Genomic DNA, 20,946 nt, shown 5'->3' with positions numbered 1-20,946 from the left:
AGATATCAAACATTTTCTAGAAATCACATGATTGTGACTCACGTGCTGTATAAATCACGATGTCATATTGGGTTAAAAAGCCTCGCCCTTCGATTTCCATCGAACAAACTTGATACGTACGCGAAAGAATTCCCAATACAATTTCCTGTTTTACAATCAATATCGAATATCCCACAATATCCTAGATTGTATTTTAATACTTAGCAATTTGTCACAAAAAGTAAACCGGCAAAAAACCATTCACTTGGAATTATATATCTTGTTCAAGATTTGCAAAGCAGGTGGGAGAGAACAAGACGAAGCGAAAGAATAATATAGGATAGGAGGCCGCAATTGTATTTAGAGATTGCCTATCATCAATCCTTCTGCTTATTTTCCCAGGCCACAAGCCTACACATTTTGAAAATTCAGCCCCACAACATCTTTACCATCAATATCTTTTCGCCTGGGATGGACTCATCAAGTGCTCCCCGCGGACGCGGAAGAGGAAGAGACTATGGACGAGGCCGTGGAAATAACGATAGAGCACCACGTTCCTATACCAACTCATCTCCAGTTCCGCGCATCGCGCTCCTGCATCCCGGAACACCGGTATCGATTGTTTTGAAAATGGACCAGGGGAGCGGAAGGGAAGTGAAGGGGTTTGTGGGAGAGCTTTTGACGAGGGGAGATCATCCGAGGGGAGTGAAGGTTAGGTTGAGGGATGGACGGGTGGGGAGAGTGCAGAGGTTGTGTACAGAGGCGGAGGCGGAGGAGGGAGATGGGGGGATGAGGGGGTTGGGGAGGAATGGGGAAGTGGGTGGTGTTGATTTGGGCGGTAGGATGGGAGGGGTAGAGAGAGGAGGGGGAGGTGGTAAAACGTACTCAGACTTTAGGACAGATGGGCATGATGAATCTTCTGCGGCGAGTAACAGTGCAGGAGCCAGTTTGGAAGATTATATTGTTGTGAAAGGAAATCGTAAGGGGAAGAAAAGTAAACCCGAAGAAAGCCAATTTACTGAGGAGGCCAAGAAGAAGCAAGAAGAAAGTGGTAAAAATGATGAGGAAGTATTATCGGAGGAAAGATCAACAGGAGAAGTGTTCAAATCGGCTATGAGTACATGTCCTGTTTGTGGAGATTTTGAGGGGGATGAGATGGCGGTTGCGCATCATGTTAGTGGTCATTTTGAATGATTGTCTGGGATGAGATGTTTGAGGGTGATTAAGGGGATTCATCAGAGGATTCTTGCATATTTGGATTTTGGATCATGTGTATATCAAATTACTTGAATAGTCATAAAGGGGTAGCTCTCACGATTTCAGGTGAATTTGGTAGCTACTTCTGTTGATTCAATTCATGGACTAGTTGTAGCAAATAAAATTAGTAACTTCTTCTTAGTTTCAAAGGAGAGAAAGAAATCGATAAGACTATTTATTTATATTATCTGTTTCTTGCCATTGTTCCTTGCTTTGATTTGATCTAGCTGGGATACTTCTACTTTTTAGATGAATGAATACATATAAGGAGCCAGGCTGAAATCTTTATCAAGCATTTCGTCCAAGATTGCAATTTGGTATTCTCAGCCACTCTCCTGAAAGAAAAACCGTTCAATGTACAAATCTACCGTCAATCTTATCCTCCCATGAATGGAAATCTAAGAAAAATCATGAAGAGAAGATTTTTGATAGCGGAATTCTTTTCGTTTCTTGTCTTATATTCCTTTCGTCAAATCTAAGGCTTTGATCATTATCCTTAACCCCAAACAAATGACAACCAGCCCACCAACCTATTAAACCTCTCCTTTCCCCTCCCACCACATTTAAAATCAGACAATTCAAATAGATTTTCTAAACACACCAACTTCAGCCTACGATCTCTCAAAACCTCTATTATTCATCTATCTCCGAGTGAAGATTCCCACCACAATGCCACGCAAAAACCGAGCCATTAAAGTCAGATCCCAACATCAATCAAATCCTTCCGCAGAACCAGAACCCGAAGTGCAACTGCAAGAAAGCAATACAAGCACACAATCACAATCTGATTCCTACGAAGAAGATTTGGGACCAGAAGCCCAGCTTCGAGAGAGCCAGATAATCCTCCAGGCGTATCCTGATCCCGATGTGATGGGTCCAAAACCAGAAGCCCAGCTTCGAGAGAGCCAGATAATCCTCCAGGCGTATCCTGATCCCGATGTGATGGGTCCAAAACCTGAAGTAGAGTCTCCAACTGCCTTGATCGAAGAGTCCCAAGAATTGTTAGAGAATCAAGAGGAAACTCTGTCTACCTATGTTTCGCCTCAAGAGGTAGGATCTTCAACCGAAGAAGACGATGTAGAAGATGAAGTAAGAAACGTGCAAGATTCAAGTGATGAAGATCGCCAGAATTTCGGACAGAGGCAAGAAGAGACGCTGGGTGCTGAAATAAACAGATCTGAATCGGGCTCCCAGATGGAATTGAACGATGAAGATGGCCCACTGCACATGGCAAGTAATGAGGTATCTCACGATCCCTCTCAGCATCTATCCAAGACCCAAGCTGTTCAAAGTCAGGAGTCAGACCCCGATGATCTCGACAGAGGAGGAGAGCCTCCGCTGTTCTTCAGGAACGAATTATTACGAAAGAGAAGTCAAGGTTCAACTCATCATGTCGTCAGTTCAAACAAAAACCTCCCTGCTCGATTCGAGACCGAACCTACATTGCAAAACCTCAACTCTGACACAGAGGACCGGCCAGAAAGCACAGAATCCACACCCTCTTCTTTGGCGTCACAATACCACAAGGTCACTGAGATGGTCCGTACAGAGACCACGAGAATCATGCGAAGTTCTCGGCGGGAAAGGATTCGGATCGAGGTGTTGAAGCGGGATCCTGAAACACGTACTTTGCGCGAAAAGGAAGAAGATTTAGAGGACCATGAGACAGTGTTGATTGATCTTATTGGTGATTTGACGAGTGATTTGAAGAAGACAAGGAATGAGTTGAAAAGAGTTGGGAGGATGTATAGAAAATCCTTGGCAGATTTCCAACAGGTGCCGGAGTGATGGGTTAGAAAGTTTGGGTTGATAGGGGAAGGGCAAACTGATCAAATTTTGAGCTACTGCACTGGCACATTGTATCTCCTAGAAGAAATAATTTCACCTCAAATTTCAAGTAGGTAGTAGAATGGATAGCTGAACCAACAGATGTCATTTGCAGTCCTGGGTTTTGTGAATCTCATTTGTGTAATCCATCCTCCGTTATCAAAGCCCACAGTTGAGACGAGCCAAGAGTCCTAGCTTTTCGAAAGTCATGCCCTGCTCCCCCTGAGTATCATCCACGCTCTACGCTAAATTGACAACACCAGTCCCTTCCCAAGTACTAACCCATCCAGCAAGTGGACATAACAAATCTGCCATTCCCCAAAGAGGCCAACACCAATTATTGAAGAAATAGATTGCTCCATATGAATTCAATCCAGTTATTGTCGTTAGAATGAATGAGAAGGTATACACGACGAGAAGAAGCGCTATAATCATATCGGAATGTTGTCGTGTCGCTCTATTTTCCGATTTATTAGGTTAGACGCATCAGAATGGAATGCATAGATCCAAATGAGATATAAGTACACACCTCCGCCCATAAACCCACCTCTCTCCCCTCATAATATCTAGCCACCAAAACCCGATACACACGAACCAAAGATTGAACAAGGCACTTATAATTCCCCAAAGAACCCACAAGCTTCCCCATCCCTTAATGTAGAACAGATTCAACGGGATGTGAAGTAATATTCCGGTCACGCAAATGATTTTTCGAATGGTATTTCCACGATCATTGTTACTCCAGCGAGTAAGCCATTGAGTAAATGTTGATCCATTAGGAGAATAGGCAGAGATGCTAGGCAGTCCGATTCCTGCGCCGAAAGAGATACGGTCGTGGTTGATGCCCGATTGACTGAACGTGAGGAGAAAAGGAAAAGGCATTTCGAGATGAGAGATCTCGATTGAGAATTCGAGAAGAGAACGGAGAGGAAGGAAAAGAGCAAAAAATGCAGAAGCATGAAACAGGATACTTGACCTCATTGCTATAGGATGGATGCAGGGGTCAAATTGTACAGCCTCGATGCTTACATTATGGTCATCTCAACCCATGCTCCTCAACGGCACAGTTTATTGTGCCTATCCAATCGCCAGTGAGTGAAGAGCTGTTGTCTATGGTCTTTGATAGATTGATTTAAACATGAGCTCTGTTGGCGTTTCGTATGTAACCTTATGTGCTTTGCAGTTGATAGTGGTGCGTCGACGACGACCGCAAAAACCGATGGACATTGTTCTGAAGAGCATTTTGTCTCTATTTATTGGAATGAAATATATAAAGCAGTAACAACTATGATTATTCAACAAATTCACACTATTGATATCGTAACTAATGGTATTGTGCTAAAAACATACATAACTCAAGAAGAAAATGAATGAAGGGGGAAAACAGAACCAGCTATACCGCCTTCGGGAAAAAATGCTGACAAATCCGCACCGCGACCACGAACAACAACCGCAAATAAGAAATACGATCAGCTTAGAGCTTTATGTCAAGTTGAACACCGTCACCATATTAATGCCCTCCTGAAACAGCAGCTACCAAAGCTGATGCAAACCTACCAAAAACTCCACCTGAAGATCTGCCTGCTTCAGGATAATCCTGATCTCGATGATAATCTCGAGAACCCGAAGACGAATTCCGCCTATATCTGTGCCTTTCCATTTGTCTTTCATAATAGTTTCTTTCAGCTTCTTCTCTGTCTCTTTCCAGTCGTCTTTCATAATCATCCCTCTCTGCTAGTTCTCTGTCCATATAGTATTGTCTATCCAGCTCTCGAAGGATTGGATTGGGTCCAGTGTACTCTCCCATGATTGGTCTCCTCATTCCCCAAGCCCCTCCTCCACTTTCATCACCTGACCTCGATTGAGGTGCCCTTATCATTGTGTTATTCTGATTTGAGTGATTGCTTCCCTCGGAACTTGCATAATAGTAAGCTGTATCCGAGTGAAGGGGAACTAATCTGTTCGGGGTTGGTATGCTGTTTTGTACAAAAGAGCTGCATTGGATGGGAGCTGGTGGGATATACCTGGGCTCATAGCATACACAGGAAGGCCTTGAGGGATGTCGTATAATCTGATCTGGATCTTCCTCCTGATCTGAGTCGTCTGAGTAGTCACTAGGAAGGTAGCGAGGTCGATGAGATGAGGATCTTCCCCTGAGAGGAGTCCTTGAATTTCGATATTGTCGCTCGGAACCCGAATCACTTTCATCTTCCACGTCTGAACCAGAGTCAGTATAAGAAATGACTGATGAGCTGTCGTCATCTGAAAAGTCGTCTTCGGATTCGTATAGCACGTGGCGGCTCATTACGCGTTGGAGTGTTTGGAAGATATAAGAAGTTGTCACTGGAGATATCCGAGGGGTCTTGGGAAGGCTTGATTTGGAAGATGGACTATTCGGAAGGAGTCTTGGGGCATTTATACAAACTTTTCAATCTGATCTCGACGAGAGAGCTATAGACGCACCACAAATCTAGAAGCTCAGATCAGAGCCTCGTCGATCTTTCGAATTCGTCAGCAACAAATTCAGGCTTTTTGTTTGAACAGGCATAATTAACCTTGAAACCACACAGATCAAACTTTGACTAATTCATTATTGTAATAGATCTACGTTTCTTTGTTTACACGATTGGTTGTTGATTCTTACTGAGGTCGACTGAAGCGCTACGCATGGGGGCCGCATCGATAAATCTTACCTTCTTACTACACATGATACCAAAACTGACAATTCTATCCCCTTTATGAGGCTCAAACTCAAACTCGCGGTTATTCTTGTGCTTTACTGCGCTGTCTCTCCACCATACCTCCCAGTTCCGTGTTTTGGGTATTTTTGTGGGCTGATTGCATCTGGGTCGGCGTTTTGGTCTCAACTTTGTTTCTAAAGCTTATTGCCTATCAAAGACCCGTGCAAATGCAAAACATCAATTGCCAATTTGAACTTGGTTTTTTGAATAGCGCGGAACCCGCTAAAAATGTTACAATCTAAGTCTAAGATGTGGAATTAACATTTTAGCATTTCGCTAATCGCGATGGTTTGGTTACACACACAAACCACCAGTTGTCTGTTCCTTCGGAAGCGCTTAATCTTGAGATCAAAATTGAGTGTATCAGAAGTGAGTTCATTGCCTGTCACCCAATACCTTCGGCGTAACTGGTATGTGATCTTGCAATAGATTCACTTATACTGTCGGGGTCTGCGAGATCAATCATCTATGGTCAACGATACTTACAGAGCCTCTTACTAGGGCTTTTACTATACAAATATCGCAAACCTCCCTTATATAGCTTCTCTATATCATCAATTCAAATTTTACTGAGTATCGAACGAACAGGACTCTTCTTGAATTCTTACACATAGTCGCTTTTTGTTCAATTATGTCAAACCAGATTAGTTTCTCGAATGATACTTTGGGTTCTAATAGCACCATTTTGACGTCTCAAATTTGCATCACAGATGGAAATTCAGACATTTATGGCCTCGGTATTCGCATCGGTTTCTACCTTCAGTGGTATGCCTCCCTTCTTGCATCTGCCCCCAGAGGTTCTTTGGGAAAAGTTGCTTCAGGCGAAATTCAAGGCCTCATGTTTTCAATTGTTCTCTTTAGCGTCGCGACATTTCTGGCTCTAGTCATCCAAACCTCAACGCTACAACTGGCCGAAGTCTATATCATCCTGCTCTTGGTAGTAGGCTATCACTATTACTTCATACCTAAGATGTTCATGGCACTCCTCAGCAGTATCAAGCAGCTTTTCAGCAAAGGGGAGAAAGAAGAGACAGGGCAAAAGAAGCACCGTGGTTGGGTATTCATTCTGCTAGTTGGCTTATTCTTCTGTGCCATTTCGTGTTTTCAACTTTGGTTCTGGGGTGGCCACTTCCAGGATCGAAATAGAAAAGCTAACACTTGTCCTGATTTTGGATTTGGATTCATAAGGGTCGATCTTGAGAACATTGCGTTTCGTGCTTTCAACATCACATATTGGGTGCTGTTGTTGGTATTGTCCTTTGGGATTATATGGCATGCTTGGACTCTCTTCATCGACAAGAGAAATGCTTCAAAGAAGAAATTAACCAAGGATACTCTTAGCTCGTCATCCTCAAGGTATGCCTTGCCCCCTTAGTTTATCTGAATTGCAATGAGCACACTTTTCTAATAATGCAGTAGCTTGAAATCCAGCAGTAGCAGCACGAAATCATTGAATGCGAAAAACTCGATAAGTGACTTCTTGCAGTTTGGGGTTCTTTTCATTTTTACGACGATTATGATCATTGCTGTTGAGAAAAGTATCATATGGAATCAAATTACTGGAGTAACGACATTAGCTGGTGCCGGACAGTTAATACCTTTTCTTATAGGACTAGGGTCGTTGTTTAGGGTTTGTTATGTTGGAGTAAAAGGCGAATGAGCTTTGAAGGGAGTTGTGAGTTGTGATTATCCGTCAAATGATAGGCAAACGATGACGCGAATTCGTGTTGATGAATGTTTGATCAACTATAGTTACAGCATGCCCCCGGTGGGAACTTGTAGACAGCATTGCCTCTGATAGTCACAAGAAAGAAATAATTTCACAAACTGCTGACTATATTACTATCTGACTTACAAAACGACCAAGTTACTCGAATCAACTCCCCTCCGTCACTGGTAAAATGTACCCCTATCCTCTCATAATAAAGCGACATAGGAATGTTATGATTAGATATCAGCTTTTTCATTTACAAAGTCAGTGGTTTGTATTCTGGGGAAATCTATATCAATAACGCCCAGTAGCTACTCTATGCGATCTACTCGCAACCTTCACCATAGGTAATGCTCATGCTGTACTTACGGTAAAGGGATCTATACTTATTACTCCCTAGATCCTCCGTAGCATGCCGGCCTCGAGGTATCAAGCGAATAGTATCTATATACACTCTTGGAACAAGCATTATGTTACCAACTCATGCAAATTGAGGATTCTCCTATCTCTCCCTTGTAAGCCATTTTTGAAAAGTGCGTTGAGAGGACGTCATCGTGTGTATCACATCAAATAGAAACAACGTACCTGTTATTGTGGACTTCGCATTGAAGATTTGTACTATCCTATTGAACAAGGTCACGTTTATCAATCTAAGAATGGAATGCCTAAGGATAACTAGAATGTATTGTGACGTCTGCCTAATCATATCGCTTACATAATCTCCACCTGATTGACGGGCCCAAGCTCAAGCTCAAGCTCAAGCTTAAATCAATCTTGGAAGCTTCATTAATAACTTCTTCTTCGTACAATCAAATCAGTACTGGAACCAAGACTTCTGCTTTCTCCTTTTGAAGCATTATTGTTGCTTTATAAGAATCTGATGCTTGGTTTGAAACTTCAACGAAATATTTCCATATTGCACGCCACAAAGGAGATATAGCAATCGAAATATCTTCTTTCAACGCCTTGTGAGAAAGAGGTGCAGTACCCGTCCGTGTTTGGTGAGCTGCAGAAGCTTAGGGAAAGAAAGTGATACGCCACGGATATTGGGGTACTTATTGATAGAAATACCTACCGATCTACACTTCGGTTGCTACTATTCTTCTCTCATTATATCAACAAACTCAAGTCCACAAACATGTCTTATCGCGTTGGTATGTATCTCTCTCGAGCTCCTTTCATTTGCCTCACAATTTCCATCTTTGTGTCTTCACGTGATAACGCGTTTTGTGCTCAATGATGAGAAAGAGCCATCTTTTTTGATGTGTGAATTTGTATCTTGATCACTGACGCTTGTAGAACTGGCAACTACTGCGCGGGCTGGATGTCAAAACAAGGAATGTAAAGATGCGGGTGTCAAGATTCAGAAAAATGAATTGAGACTTGGCACTTGGGTTGAGATTCAGGAACATGGAGGTTGGCAGTGGAAACATTGGTATGTTGAAATTTTGTGATTTTATGGTTTGAAGTGAAGTTTGTTGAGATGTTTCTTTTAATAACATTGATTTTTGATTCAACGGTTCCAACAACAATGATCTCTTGATTTCCAACCCTTACCACCTTCTATTGCTAATGCAAAGTAGGGGATGCGTCACTGGAAAGCAACTTGAGAATATGAGAAATTATCTTGAAGATAACAAGGGGGGTTATATGTTTGATAAGATGGATGGCTATAATGATGGTGGTAAGGGTAGTTTAGATGATCATCCTGAAATGCAGGAGAAGGTCAGACGAGTTGTTATTCAGGGATTTATTGATCCTGAAGATTGGAAAGGTGTATGTATTTTTATTCATTTTCTCTTCTCCTTTCCTCTATTCTCCCTCAACATCTAATACTACGAATATCTAATCAAAAGTAGGACCCAGAAATGAATACCCTCGGCCAAACAGGAACTCGTACCTCCGAATCCAAGAAAAAGATCAAGGAGCAGAAGTCTGCTGAAATGGGTGATCTAACTGAACTACAAGCTAAATGGGATGAAGCCGAACAGGAGAAGCAGCAACTCATTGACGATGGAAAAGGAAATGGTATGAAAGTTAAGGCTCTCAATAAGAAGATTGCAGAATTTGCAAAGGAAATGACTGCCCGTCGAAAGGAAGAGGAAAAGCAAAATGCAGTTAAATCGGAGAAGGCTAATACACCAAAGAAGAGAAGTAGAGTGAAGAAAGAAGAACTTGACGAAGAAGAAGAGGATGAACAGCCCGCGAAGAAGAAGAGAGGTGGAAAAGTCAAGAAAGAAGAGGAATCTGACGAGGAAGTTATGCCTGTTAAAAAAGGCCGTGGAAGAAAGGCTGCGATTAAGAAGGAGGAAGATATTGAAGATGATGAGGAAGACATTAAGCCAGTTCCTGTCAAGAAGTCCAGAGGAAAGGCATCCGTCGTCAAACAAGAAGAGAATTCCGAGGACGAGGAGCACACCAAACCCACCTTGTCTAGGAATTCTCGTGCCAAGAAACCAGTTGTCAAAAAGGAAGTTGAGGAAGATGAAGAAGATACCAAACCAGTCCCTGTCAAAAACTCTCGAGCCAAAATGCCAGTCGTCAAGAAGGAAGTCAAGGAAGAAGATGATGACGAGGATGAGATCTTAACCAAGACCAAACCAGCTCCAATTGCAAAGAAAGGTCGTGGACAATCGAAGAAAGTTAAACCAGAAGCTGAATCGGCAACGCCGGATTTGACTTCTGATAATGATACTTCGAAGGATCAAAAGTTTGAAGTTGGGGATGAAGAGATGAAGGATGTGGATGAGGATGAAGAAGAAGAGGAGGTTAAACCTGTTGTTAAGAAGGGCAGAGGGTAAGTTTCTTACTATTTCCTTGAAACACGTCAGAAATTGATGAATGTGTGTTTGCGTGTGAGTGTGATGTTAATAAATGATATAGAAGACCCGCCAGAAAAACAAGAGCTTGATCAACGCACTGTGGATATACTAGTTTTAACTCGACTATATCCAAATGGCATATATACGACTAAGGACCCTGATCTAACGGGTAGGTAGTTGCGTCTTACAGCTGCGGTTCTTGGAGGCGGGCCCATCAGCCAGAAAGATGTTCCATGTAGACTGATGGGACGGAGGATGGAATGGATGGAATGTAGTATTGTAATGGAATTTTGAGGACTTCAATAATGGTTGAGAAATTGGGGGTGTTGAGCCATTTATTTACTTGCTTGTGCTTTTCTTACTTTACTTGCTTATTTGTTTACTTGTTTACGAAAGAGAGGTCTTTTGCTACGATTATAAATGGATGATGAATAGATATCAAGGTGTGTTTCTTTATGTATATGTATATCTATGTATATCGAGGACAAGAATTGAATGAGGTAGATGAAAGATAAAAAAAATGAGAGATGTGGATTGAAATGCGAGATATGAGATATGAGATATGGGTGTGGGTGTGGGTGTGGGTAGATAGGAATTGATCAATTAATCAATTAATCAATATATATTATGTATATATATATATGATAGTGTGATATGGTATTGTACTGTATGGTATGGTATGGAAGTGACAGAGATGTTGGTATTGATATTGATATTGATATTGATATTGATTATGATGATAGAAGAGGTAACATTCGTGTAGTGTATTGTAATATGGTATACTATACTATGCTAAGATAAAGGTAGGTATATATATGGATATACAGACCATGAAAATCACGCAGCAAGCAAGCAGATAGTCTACTTATTACTCCATCCGATGCATGAGCAATGAGCTAGCTACCACCTATTTCCCACTCCCTAACTTCTACTCCTCCCCCGCCCAGCCTCCTCAACCACATCCCCCATTTTCCTAACCATCTTCTCCAATTCTCCTCCTTGCAACTCTGCAATTCCATCTCCACCCCCACCATAATACCAATCATACACCCCCTCCCCGCTTTTCAAATCTTTCTTGTCCTTCCACTCCTGCTCCATGCCCGTCGTCCACTCCCACCTCACCGAGATTTTAATTTTTTCCTTCTCCTTTTCTCCAATCTTCGTAGGAGCTTCTGGTCCCAGGATAGGAATTGAAGAGACGTCGAAACAGATTTGTTTGACGCCTCCTTCATTTGGTGATTCTCCCGAAAAGGTTTTGCGGAGTATGTTAGGTTGGGTTGTGGGTTTCCAGGGTTCCTCTTTATCTTCGCTTGTTTTTGATGAAGAGGAGAAGATGTGCGCAAGCCAACAGCTGACGGCCCAGAGAATGTAATTTTTTACATAATCCCATTCTGGGACTGTGTTGGGTGGTGGGCAGATTTGAAGGAGAGGAGAAGTTTCTGGTGTTATGCGCAGATAGTAGATTGGTCGAGAGTAGTTGAGGGTAGTGGTTACGGTACGGATTTGAAGGGACGAAGGTAATGGAGTAAGTGGAGTTGTGTGTGAAAAAGATGATGGGATTGAGGAATGAGGTGGTGATGAAAGGGGAAAGGGGAATGTGATCGTGGTAAAGAATTCGAGTTGATTTGTTAAAGCTGTGAGTATTCGTTCGGGAGTTGAAAGATGTAGTAGAGGTGGAGAAGTACCCGGGCTGATGGTGTAGGTTGGCGGGGTTGGAAGGGAGGCAGAGGTAAGTGTCTTACAGAGCGGGGTGAGAAGTGAGTGAAGAGATGAAACAACCGTTTCGTGAGCGAGGCGAGTCACCAAAGAGCGTAGAATAGGAAATGGGTTGTTCGGACGTGGCTGGCTAGAGATTGGTGGTGGTGGCCGAGTCCGAATACGATATTGTTGACGATGTGAGAGAGATAGAAGAAGGTGAAGAGTTAGATAGATACCATTGGCAAGATATGAATCTGGTCTTGGACCAAGAACTGGTCGAAAAGGATCAGTAGGTACTGCCTGAAGCTCGATTAAGATTCTTTTAGTTGGGGAAATTGGAAATCTGATTGTGTTCGTTTTCGAATCCGATTGGAGACCATGAGACGCGAGAGTTCTAACCTCTCGAGTCATTTCTTGCCATAGTTCAGAGGCAAAAATAGTGTTTCGTGCTTGAAGAATTAAATCTTGTATAGGTGCATCATGTGGTACTGCTTTAGGAAGTATAGTTTCTCCAGTTGTAACTCCATTGGTTTCGATCAAAACTCGTATACTCTGAGGCTCTGGACTTGCAATCCCTTGGTCCAAATATATTGATCCATCAGGATTTCGTCTGAGTGCACCGAGACTACGATTTCGAAATGTTGGCGAGGCTATAATATGTTAGCAGAGGCTGAGGTATGAAAAGTTGAATGAATGTACTGACCCTCTGAAAATCCAAATCTAACACCCAATGTATGTTTTTCTTGGGGCAACCGACATACTGCCCATCCACTTTCACTAACAGCAAGTACTTGTTCCCAATATTTTGTTTCCGCGTCGATTTCTTTTTCTAGCCGGGTGGCAGATGCCAAAATCGAATCTACAGTTTTGCTAAGATTTGATGCTTTCCAACCCTTAGCTATCTTTTTATTTTCTTGGTTTTGCTCCTTAGTATATCGTGAAGCTACTGTCTTATCCGCCCCCAAGGTGCCCATTCCAGCCAATTCACGAAGTGATGGTGATATTGATGTGCTAGCTTGTACGGGGGCATCTTTTGAAAGAAGTAGGGATATAAAATCAAGAGATATCATGGCAGCATTATGTGCATGTCTATAGACAAGTCAGTATTCGCGCATCCTGTTTTGACGCAAGGCAGCATACTCAATTTGACCAAGGATCTCATCTCTTGCTGTGAGAAGTTCTTTCAACCGATCAGGTTCCTCTTCTGCTTCTCCGTCCTCACTGGAACTCTCATTCTCCTCTTCATTGCCTCCAGCTTCAGCTTCCGCAATTTCTAGTCGCAGGCTGTCTTCTGAAATATTGCGAAAACCACCTCGTTCGGCATTGATTCTTGCGATTAATTGGGGTAATGGAATGGAGGTACTGGATGTATTTGGTGCTGGGCGCAATGAAAGTGGGTGGTTACTGGGGAGAGTTGACATTTTGAGGGCCGGATAGGATTCGAGAGATTGATTGATTGATTGATTTATTACAAGGAGACTGGGAGCGCTATTAGTGAGTTCCAGACGCCTTTCGTAGATTTGAAAGCTTTTCAAAAGGCTTTGAAGGTCTATTGAAATGTTCTACGAAGTACGATTATTGTTTTGAGGATTGAGCATCAACAACAATCAAAATACTGCCCCGCTTAAAGAAAAGAAGGCTCACCGCTTTATTAGAGCTAGAGATAAATGATAGTTCTTGAAGCTGTACGAGGGACGGAAGAGTACTTCGGTATAAACACCATATCACCCATCTATCTATTCTCTATGGATGTTGCACCTATTGATCGCAGCTCCTCAAATACGTATATTTTGATGTCAAATTGATATTTCGGATGCAGTACTGTACTCTGCGTCGTACATCTGCATCATATTGATAGCATGCTCGAGTGGTGTGAAGCATCATCAACCTTTCCTCCAGATCTCTCCAATCAACCCATCGGATTATTCACCCCCGACCATCTTTCCCCCCTCCCATTGTCGCTACTGGAAAGTTTTGCTTGGGAGCTTGTTGACTCTGCGGGTGTACTTGTGATGTCAGACGGATAGGATGTAGTATAGCGTGCCCGAATTGAGTCCGACACTACGAGGGAGATATGGCTCAGGTACCAGAGATTCACCAATCACGATTGTCGACGAAGTATCCGCCTTATAGAGTTTCCGCAAAAACATGACACAATGGGTGTGGAAATGGAATGGAAATGGAAACTTGAACTCAGGGTAGACGGAGGAGCAGGCTGAGGAGGAGTCAGTGAAGAGGATGAGAACTGTTGACTGTTTGGTTGAGGCGTGTGTTGCAAGAGAATGGTGAGTGATAGATTCATGCATGTATATATATACACATGTATATACACATACATGTATATACACATACATATACGTGCCATGATACATACATACATGCGTGTACACATACACACTTGTAGGTAAATGCTCCCTCCCATACATACATATATGCGTGCCATGATACCCACGTGCATCCTATCATGATATATGGAAAGATGCATGGCCTCACCTGCACATCGAGCATCATTCATTCTGACAGGACACGGGAGGTTTCTTGTCAGAGTGTACATCTTTTACCAGACGGAATTCTCCAATTTGAGCCCGATGCCGATGATACCACTGCCAGTGCCAATGCCAACAACACCAATGCCAAACCGATAAGCAAAGCAGCCCACGCCCACTCATCCATCCATCCATCCATCCATGCTCGTGCCCATGCGTACCATCATTAACAAAGCCGATAAAGCTCCTCGTAAAAAAAATTGACAAGGTCTCAGCCCACCAAAATACATGAAGGACCCATCTTATTTCAAACGGATCTCTCAACTTTTCGTCATTCTTTGAAAGTAAGAGAATCTACTAGTCGATACAATCTTCCTACAGCATCTCCAAACTTCATTCTTCATTCCTCATTCTTCATTCTTCTCTCTTCTCTCTTCCCTTTTCTCTCATACTACTTTTCACCTCACGTATCCATTATACCCTAGAATCTCTTTCTTACTTCTCACCTCACCTCACCTCACCTCACCTCAACTTCTTACCCCTCCAACCTATTGACCTTCAACAAAACAACTACTCAAAATCCATCATGGCTCCTCAACCCCCACCACCCCTCGAGGGAAAGAAGCGCCGCATCGCTATCATGACTAGTGGAGGTGATTCTCCCGGTATGAACGGCGTTGTGCGAGCTTGCGTTCGAATGGCCATTTATAAAGGATGCGAACCATACTGTATCTACGAAGGATATGAAGGTTTGGTCCAAGGAGGAAAATTGATCAAAAAGATGGGCTGGGAAGATGTTCGTGGATGGCAATCAGAAGGAGGTACTCTTATTGGTACTGCCAGATGTATGGCTTTCTATGAGCGACCCGGCAGATTACAAGCAGCAAAGAATATGGTGTTGAATGGAATTGATGCTCTCATCATCTGTGGTGGTGACGGTTCCTTGACTGGAGCTGATAAATTCAGAGCGGAATGGCCTGGCTTGATCAAGGAATTGATCGAAAAGAAGGAATTATCAGAACAACAAGTTGCCCCATTCAAGAATCTCAATATCGTTGGATTGGTCGGTTCAATTGATAATGATATGTCTGGTACCGACGCTACAATTGGTTGCTTTTCGGCCCTGGGCAAGATTTGCGAGATGGTGGATTATATCGAACAAACTGCTTCATCGCATTCAAGAGCTTTCGTTATTGAAGTTATGGGTAGACATTGCGGTTGGTTAGCTTTGATGGCTGGTGTTGCTACTGGTGCAGATTTTGTCTTCATTCCAGAAAAACCAAGAGCAGACAACTGGAAAGAAGAGATGCACAAGGTCATCCAGAAGGTATGTTTACTATATTTCCATAAGTTTTGATCATACTAACAATCACACAGCATAGACAATTGGGAAAGAGAAAGACGATTGTTATTGTTGCCGAAGGTGCTCACGATCAAGGAGGAAATAAGATTTCTCCAGAAATGATCAAGGATCTTCTTGCAGACAAGAATGGTCTCGCTCTTGATACACGTATTTCAACATTGGGTCATGTTCAACGTGGTGGTTCTGCATGCGCTTACGATCGATACCTTTCTACTTTACAAGGCATCGAAGCAGTAAATGCTGTTCTTGATGCTACCCCAGAAACGGTCACTCCTTTTATCGCCATTAACGAAAACAAAATCACCAGAAAACCACTGGTTCAATCCGTCATTGATACTCAAGAAGTAGCAAAGGCTATCGAAGCAAAGGATTTCGAGAGAGCTATGGCACTCAGAGATACAGAGTTTTCTGACTTTTATGATTCCTACATGACTACAACAGCTACTGATCTCAACAATGAAATGCGTCTTCCTGATAAGAAGGTATGTGATGATCGGATCTCTGTTTCTTCTGATACTAACATTACATAGCACATGAGAATTGCTATTGTGCATGTCGGAGCTCCAGCTGGTGGTGTTAATGCTGCTACGCGTGCAGCTGTTGCTTATTGCTTAACTCGTGGACATACACCAATTGCTATTCATAATGGTTTCGCTGGATTCGCCCGTCATCACCAAGATAACCCAGGATCGGTTCGAGAATTTGATTGGCTAGAAGTTGATGGATGGGCTAGTAAGGGTGGTTCAGAAATTGGTATGAACCGTGAACTTCCATCGGAATCTGGAATGCCATTGATCGCATCACTTTTTGAAAAATTCAAGATTGATGGTCTTCTCATTATTGGAGGTTTCGAAGGTTTCCATGCCTTGTCCGAACTTCGTCAAGCAAGAGAAACTTACTCTTCTCTTTGCATTCCTATGACTTTACTTCCAGCCACTATCTCCAATAATGTTCCAGGAACAGAATATTCGATTGGTTCAGATACTTGTTTGAACGAACTTGTCCGTTATTGCGATACCATTAAACAATCCGCTTCAGCTTCCCGTCGTCGTGTTTTCGTCATTGAAACCCAAGGTGGTCGATCTGGTTACGTTGCTACCATGGCTGGTCTCGCTGTTGGTGCATCAGCTGTCTATACTCCTGAAGAAGGTGTCAGTATTGGTATGCTCTCAGCAGATATCGCACATCTCAAGGAAGTTTTCGAGCAAGACAGTGGTCAATCAAGAGCTGGCCGTCTTATCCTCATCAACGAAAAAGCATCAAAGGTTTACAACGCTAAACTCATCGCTGATATGATCCGTGAAGAAGCTCGCGATCGTTTCGAATCCAGAGATAGTATCCCAGGTCACGTTCAACAAGGTGGTACTCCATCCCCTATGGACCGTACCCGAGCCGTTCGCTTAGCTATCAAATGTATTGAACATCTCGAGCAATATGAAGATAGAACCGATAAAAAGATTCTTGGGGATAAACAAAGTTCAACAGTTATTGGCATTAAGGGTGCACAAGTTGTATTCTCTAGTATGGTTGATGTTGAGGAAAATGAAACGGATTGGCCAAATAGAAGACCAAAGGATGAGTTCTGGTTGGATTTGAAGGGAACTGTGGATATTCTTGCTGGTAGACCTGATGTTCCTAGACCGGAGCGTAAATTGAAGGGTTGGAAGGCGAAGGATAGTAAGAGGGGTTTGATTTGAGATGTTTGAGATTGATGATTTTATGAGGGGAAGTGACATTTTTATATGGGATGCATTGACTTGTATGCCTGAATAGGAGAGGATGGAACAAAAGAATCAAATGAGAAATGAGAGATGAGGAACGGGATTGAAAGGAAATCAAATGAAAGGAAAGAATGAATTGACGGGATTGATGAGATGGGATACAAATGTTTTGATGGGGATAAATGAATGATTGAATGAATGAATTGAGATGAATGAGATGAGATGATGGATAGAGAAGGGGAAAGGGGAAAAGAAAGAAAGAAAGAAAGAAAGAAACATAAACAGCTCGGACTAGTTAGTTTTCAATATTGATATCAATGAGATGGGTTTGATTTGATGATTTGATTTGATATTTCTTGAAGGCATAGTTGGATAAATTATGGAAATTGTTTGAGGTAGAGATAGACATGTGGATGATTTGAAGTGATGGTTGGGTGGTTGAGTGATTGAGATGTCATATGCTATATCTTATAAGATTGGAATGAGTAAGTTAGAATGAATCATTGAATCTGGTTTGTGAATTATATGGTTTTTAGATTCTAAATTCGAGTATTTGTTCATTTGTTCATTATATCATATCATATCATGTTTATTTCCTCACTCTCCCCTCCCCTCCCTTCCCTTCCCATTCTTCCCTCCCCTCCCGCTTAAAACCAAAAAGCTCGTCGGATACTTGACCCGTGGGATTTTAATGTGTTGATTCTCCTATCAATCTGTAGGTGTATTCTTCACCTATCGCATCGCATCGCATCGCATCGCATCGTACCACCTATCTCCCGCGTCTCTGAATGGAATTTCCCGAGCCTGAAAAATATGCCCTGTGCGTGCATTGTTCGCAGGGAGGCGAACTATCTTTTTCCAGAGGCTGGGATTGCGGTCGGGAGCGGAAGTGGGAATTCAGAGTGTGATGTTTGGGGTCTTCTTCTTCTTCTTCTTCTTCTTTGTGAGTATCGTGGGGATCGCGAGGTTCTTGTGAAGAGTTTGCGTTTGCGTTTGTGTTTGCGGGAATGTTTGGGCGTAGGTGGAGTATGGTTTTGGTTTTGCTGCTTTTGGATGGTGGGAGGGAGAGGGAGAGGGGGAGATGTGTAGGTTTGGGTTTGGGTTTGGGTTTGTTTTTGCTTGGGTCGGTTTCTGATTCGGATTCGGATTCGGATTCGGAGTTTGAGCTTGAGCTTGAGCTTGAGTCTGGGGTTGGACCTTGAGTTTTATGTTTGGGAGCGGGAAGTAAATTTGCGGAGAGGCTTAGGATTTCCAGTTTTGTAAAGTGCGAGAGCTGCGCGAGGATGGAATTGTATTTGTTGCGCTTGTTGTTTTCATTGTGGTGTCGGTGTTGATAATACGCGTTTCCTTCTTCTTCTTCTTCCTCGCTTCTATCATGAATCTCAGCAGACGATGACGATGATGATGATCCAGAAACGCGAAGTCTCAAAATCTCGAGGATACCTCTCAAATGTTCGATGGAATGCAGGAAATGATTCATATCAAATGAAAATTCCAATCCTTCTTTTTCTGCGATTTGAAAATCGTATTCCCATTCCCATTGTAAGGATTTGAGAGATTTGAAATAACTGAAAAATGGGATTAAGGATTCCCGGCGGAGAACGGTGTGCGAGAGGTGGAGATGGGTGATGTGGAATGTGAAATTTGGAAGGGGGGCGGAGTAGAAGGTTGAGAGCGTGAATGGTGTTATTGGAGTTGGGGTTTGTGCGGGTTGAGCAGAGGAAGGAGACTGAAGAGAAGAAGATAAAGCGTTAAATGGAAAATGATAATCCGAAAGCATGTGTGTGTCGACTTCGCGTATGGATGGGATTGCTAAAAATGGAAGGGCGCGCAGAATCTCAAATCCCATGCGCGGATAATGTATAGTATCGTGTTTTGCTAGGTGTAAAGACCGCAAAAGCGGGAGTGAATATGGCTGTGGCTGAGCTATACCATTGGGATCGCGAAGTCGCTGATTTTGTAGCTTTGCTGCTCGGTTGAGCACGGTTTCGAGATAGGGATATCCGTAGGGACAACCGCTTGCGTGGTTGATTATATTGAGTGATTGAAGATTAGGAAGGAGACAGAGAATTAATGCGACGATGGCATCCCAGTTTCCTTGAAGGATAAAGTTGTACCATTGTGAGGTGATATAGGAGCCGAAGAATGGGGACCGTGAGCCATTCTCTTGGGTGTAGATGGATTGGAGGCGTGATTTTAGGAGGGTAAGATCTGAGGGGGAGAAATTGGAGATCGAGATGTCGGTTCGGTAGCCTAATAGAGCGTTGCAGGTGAAGGTTTTGGTGTAGAGTGCGTAGTGGGGATTGTGGAGAATGGTGTGAAGGAAATGGGGGAGGGAAGTGCATGTATCGCCGAGGTGGAGGAAGTGCGAATACAGGTATGGAGTGATGTAGTGGTGGAATTGGCGGGAACAGAGGGAGAGAGCGGAGAGAGTTTGTGGAGATGGTATTAGACGGAAGAGAGTGAAGAGAATATCTGTGGGTAGGTGAGTGATTGGGAAATTTGAATTGGTGGTTGATTTGCGAAGGGGGGAAGAGCGCGATGCAATTGGAAGATGAGTCGGTTGAATTAAGGTAGTCATGTTTAATGGGACCTGAAGATATTTAATGGAAGTAAAAACCAAAAACTCGAGTCCAAATAGTGTAATATTCAACCAAAAAACCAAAAAATACATGGAGCAGTATTGAAGACACGACTCCTCATCTAAATACTAGCTCTCAAGATCCAAGCCCCCATTGTTAGACCCTCAATCATGACTGCTTAGGGGTTCAAATATGGAGAGTAGTTCTCCATGTTTTAGAAATTGTAGATGACCACAGAAACCGCAGCAATCACATCAATTACTACTAGGCAATGATGCAAAAAGCGAGATGAAGATTCACATGGTGATCTGTGTCAAGCTGGTAAAGGAGCACGGTCATAGTAAGCAATTTGATGTAACCGCGCGGTACGAAGCAATCCTGATGACAAGATAGATGGGCACAGGAATCATCTTGACGATATGCATCAATGTTCTTGTGGTGTTGTCTTGGAGCCGACTAAGGCCATCAAAACTTGAGGACCTGAGTTCATTGAATAGGTGGAAGTAAATGCAGGAGAATTCGCGATGAACGTCAAAGGTAGAGTGAGATACCTAGGGGTAATCACTTGTTAGTCATCACCGGATAAACTTCGCTTACTTCTTATGTATGTTAATCCGTCGTTGGTGCAATGACCATCCCATTTGACATCACGACAATATTCCTTCATCCTTCGGCAAAAACTCCATCGCCTATATTGAAGCTCATATCCTTCAAGACTGATAGTTGGCGACGATCCTTACATTTCATCAGAAATACCAT

At 42.8% G+C, this 20,946-nt stretch overlaps 9 protein-coding genes across 10 annotated transcripts; 5 read left to right on the top strand and 4 right to left on the bottom strand.

Moving 5' to 3' along the window:
- Positions 1-101: 101 nt before the first annotated feature.
- On the top strand, positions 102-1,410 carry BCIN_08g06370 (hypothetical protein). The gene has a single exon (XM_001550094.2). The coding sequence runs from the start codon at positions 451-453 to the stop codon at positions 1,171-1,173; it is 723 nt and encodes a 240-aa protein (XP_001550144.2). The 5' UTR covers positions 102-450; the 3' UTR covers positions 1,174-1,410.
- Positions 1,411-1,451: 41 nt separating this feature from the next.
- BCIN_08g06360 (hypothetical protein) lies at positions 1,452-3,091 on the top strand. Its single transcript, XM_001550095.2, has one exon. It carries the CDS (start codon positions 1,906-1,908, stop codon positions 3,022-3,024), a length of 1,119 nt encoding a protein of 372 aa, XP_001550145.1. The 5' UTR covers positions 1,452-1,905; the 3' UTR covers positions 3,025-3,091.
- A 3-nt stretch (positions 3,092-3,094) lies between these two features.
- BCIN_08g06350 (hypothetical protein) lies at positions 3,095-4,420 on the bottom strand. The gene is made up of 2 exons (XM_024694769.1): positions 3,593-4,420; positions 3,095-3,520 (listed from the first exon to the last, which is right to left on the bottom strand). The coding sequence occupies exons 1-2, from the start codon at positions 4,042-4,044 to the stop codon at positions 3,304-3,306; spliced, it is 669 nt and encodes a 222-aa protein (XP_024550562.1). The 5' UTR covers positions 4,045-4,420; the 3' UTR covers positions 3,095-3,303.
- Positions 4,421-4,548: 128 nt separating this feature from the next.
- On the bottom strand, positions 4,549-5,636 carry BCIN_08g06340 (hypothetical protein). Of its 2 annotated transcripts, XM_024694768.1 has the most exons (2): positions 5,088-5,636; positions 4,549-5,021 (listed from the first exon to the last, which is right to left on the bottom strand). In XM_024694768.1, exons 1-2 carry the CDS (start codon positions 5,366-5,368, stop codon positions 4,574-4,576), a joined length of 729 nt encoding a protein of 242 aa, XP_024550560.1. In that variant the 5' UTR covers positions 5,369-5,636; the 3' UTR covers positions 4,549-4,573. The 2 variants fall into 2 exon arrangements, with proteins under 2 accessions (XP_024550560.1, XP_024550561.1); XM_024694767.1 differs by having other exon boundaries at positions 4,549-5,636.
- Positions 5,637-6,148: 512 nt separating this feature from the next.
- BCIN_08g06330 (hypothetical protein) lies at positions 6,149-7,627 on the top strand. The gene is made up of 2 exons (XM_024694766.1): positions 6,149-7,160; positions 7,224-7,627. The coding sequence occupies exons 1-2, from the start codon at positions 6,436-6,438 to the stop codon at positions 7,462-7,464; spliced, it is 966 nt and encodes a 321-aa protein (XP_024550559.1). The 5' UTR covers positions 6,149-6,435; the 3' UTR covers positions 7,465-7,627.
- A 691-nt stretch (positions 7,628-8,318) lies between these two features.
- On the top strand, positions 8,319-10,947 carry BCIN_08g06320 (hypothetical protein). The gene is made up of 5 exons (XM_024694765.1): positions 8,319-8,669; positions 8,815-8,950; positions 9,099-9,291; positions 9,375-10,312; positions 10,399-10,947. The coding sequence occupies exons 1-5, from the start codon at positions 8,654-8,656 to the stop codon at positions 10,424-10,426; spliced, it is 1,311 nt and encodes a 436-aa protein (XP_024550558.1). The 5' UTR covers positions 8,319-8,653; the 3' UTR covers positions 10,427-10,947.
- Positions 10,948-11,035: 88 nt separating this feature from the next.
- Bcsrb4 lies at positions 11,036-14,398 on the bottom strand. The gene is made up of 4 exons (XM_024694764.1): positions 13,680-14,398; positions 13,176-13,514; positions 12,739-13,124; positions 11,036-12,685 (listed from the first exon to the last, which is right to left on the bottom strand). Exons 2-4 carry the CDS (start codon positions 13,454-13,456, stop codon positions 11,259-11,261), a joined length of 2,094 nt encoding a protein of 697 aa, XP_024550557.1. The 5' UTR covers positions 13,457-13,514; positions 13,680-14,398; the 3' UTR covers positions 11,036-11,258.
- A 103-nt stretch (positions 14,399-14,501) lies between these two features.
- BCIN_08g06300 (hypothetical protein) lies at positions 14,502-18,165 on the top strand. Its single transcript, XM_024694763.1, has 3 exons — positions 14,502-15,848; positions 15,899-16,366; positions 16,415-18,165. Exons 1-3 carry the CDS (start codon positions 15,108-15,110, stop codon positions 17,579-17,581), a joined length of 2,376 nt encoding a protein of 791 aa, XP_024550556.1. The 5' UTR covers positions 14,502-15,107; the 3' UTR covers positions 17,582-18,165.
- A 2-nt stretch (positions 18,166-18,167) lies between these two features.
- BCIN_08g06290 (hypothetical protein) lies at positions 18,168-20,719 on the bottom strand. The gene has a single exon (XM_024694762.1). The coding sequence runs from the start codon at positions 20,184-20,186 to the stop codon at positions 18,375-18,377; it is 1,812 nt and encodes a 603-aa protein (XP_024550555.1). The 5' UTR covers positions 20,187-20,719; the 3' UTR covers positions 18,168-18,374.
- Between the last annotated feature and the right edge of the window lie 227 nt (positions 20,720-20,946).

The sequence above is a fragment of the Botrytis cinerea genome, chromosome 8, assembly GCF_000143535.2.
Source record: "Botrytis cinerea B05.10 chromosome 8, complete sequence".
Lineage (NCBI taxonomy): Eukaryota > Fungi > Ascomycota > Leotiomycetes > Helotiales > Sclerotiniaceae > Botrytis > Botrytis cinerea.
Note: the sequence above shows the minus strand (reverse complement) of the source record. Positions and strands in the feature narration are given on the sequence as shown.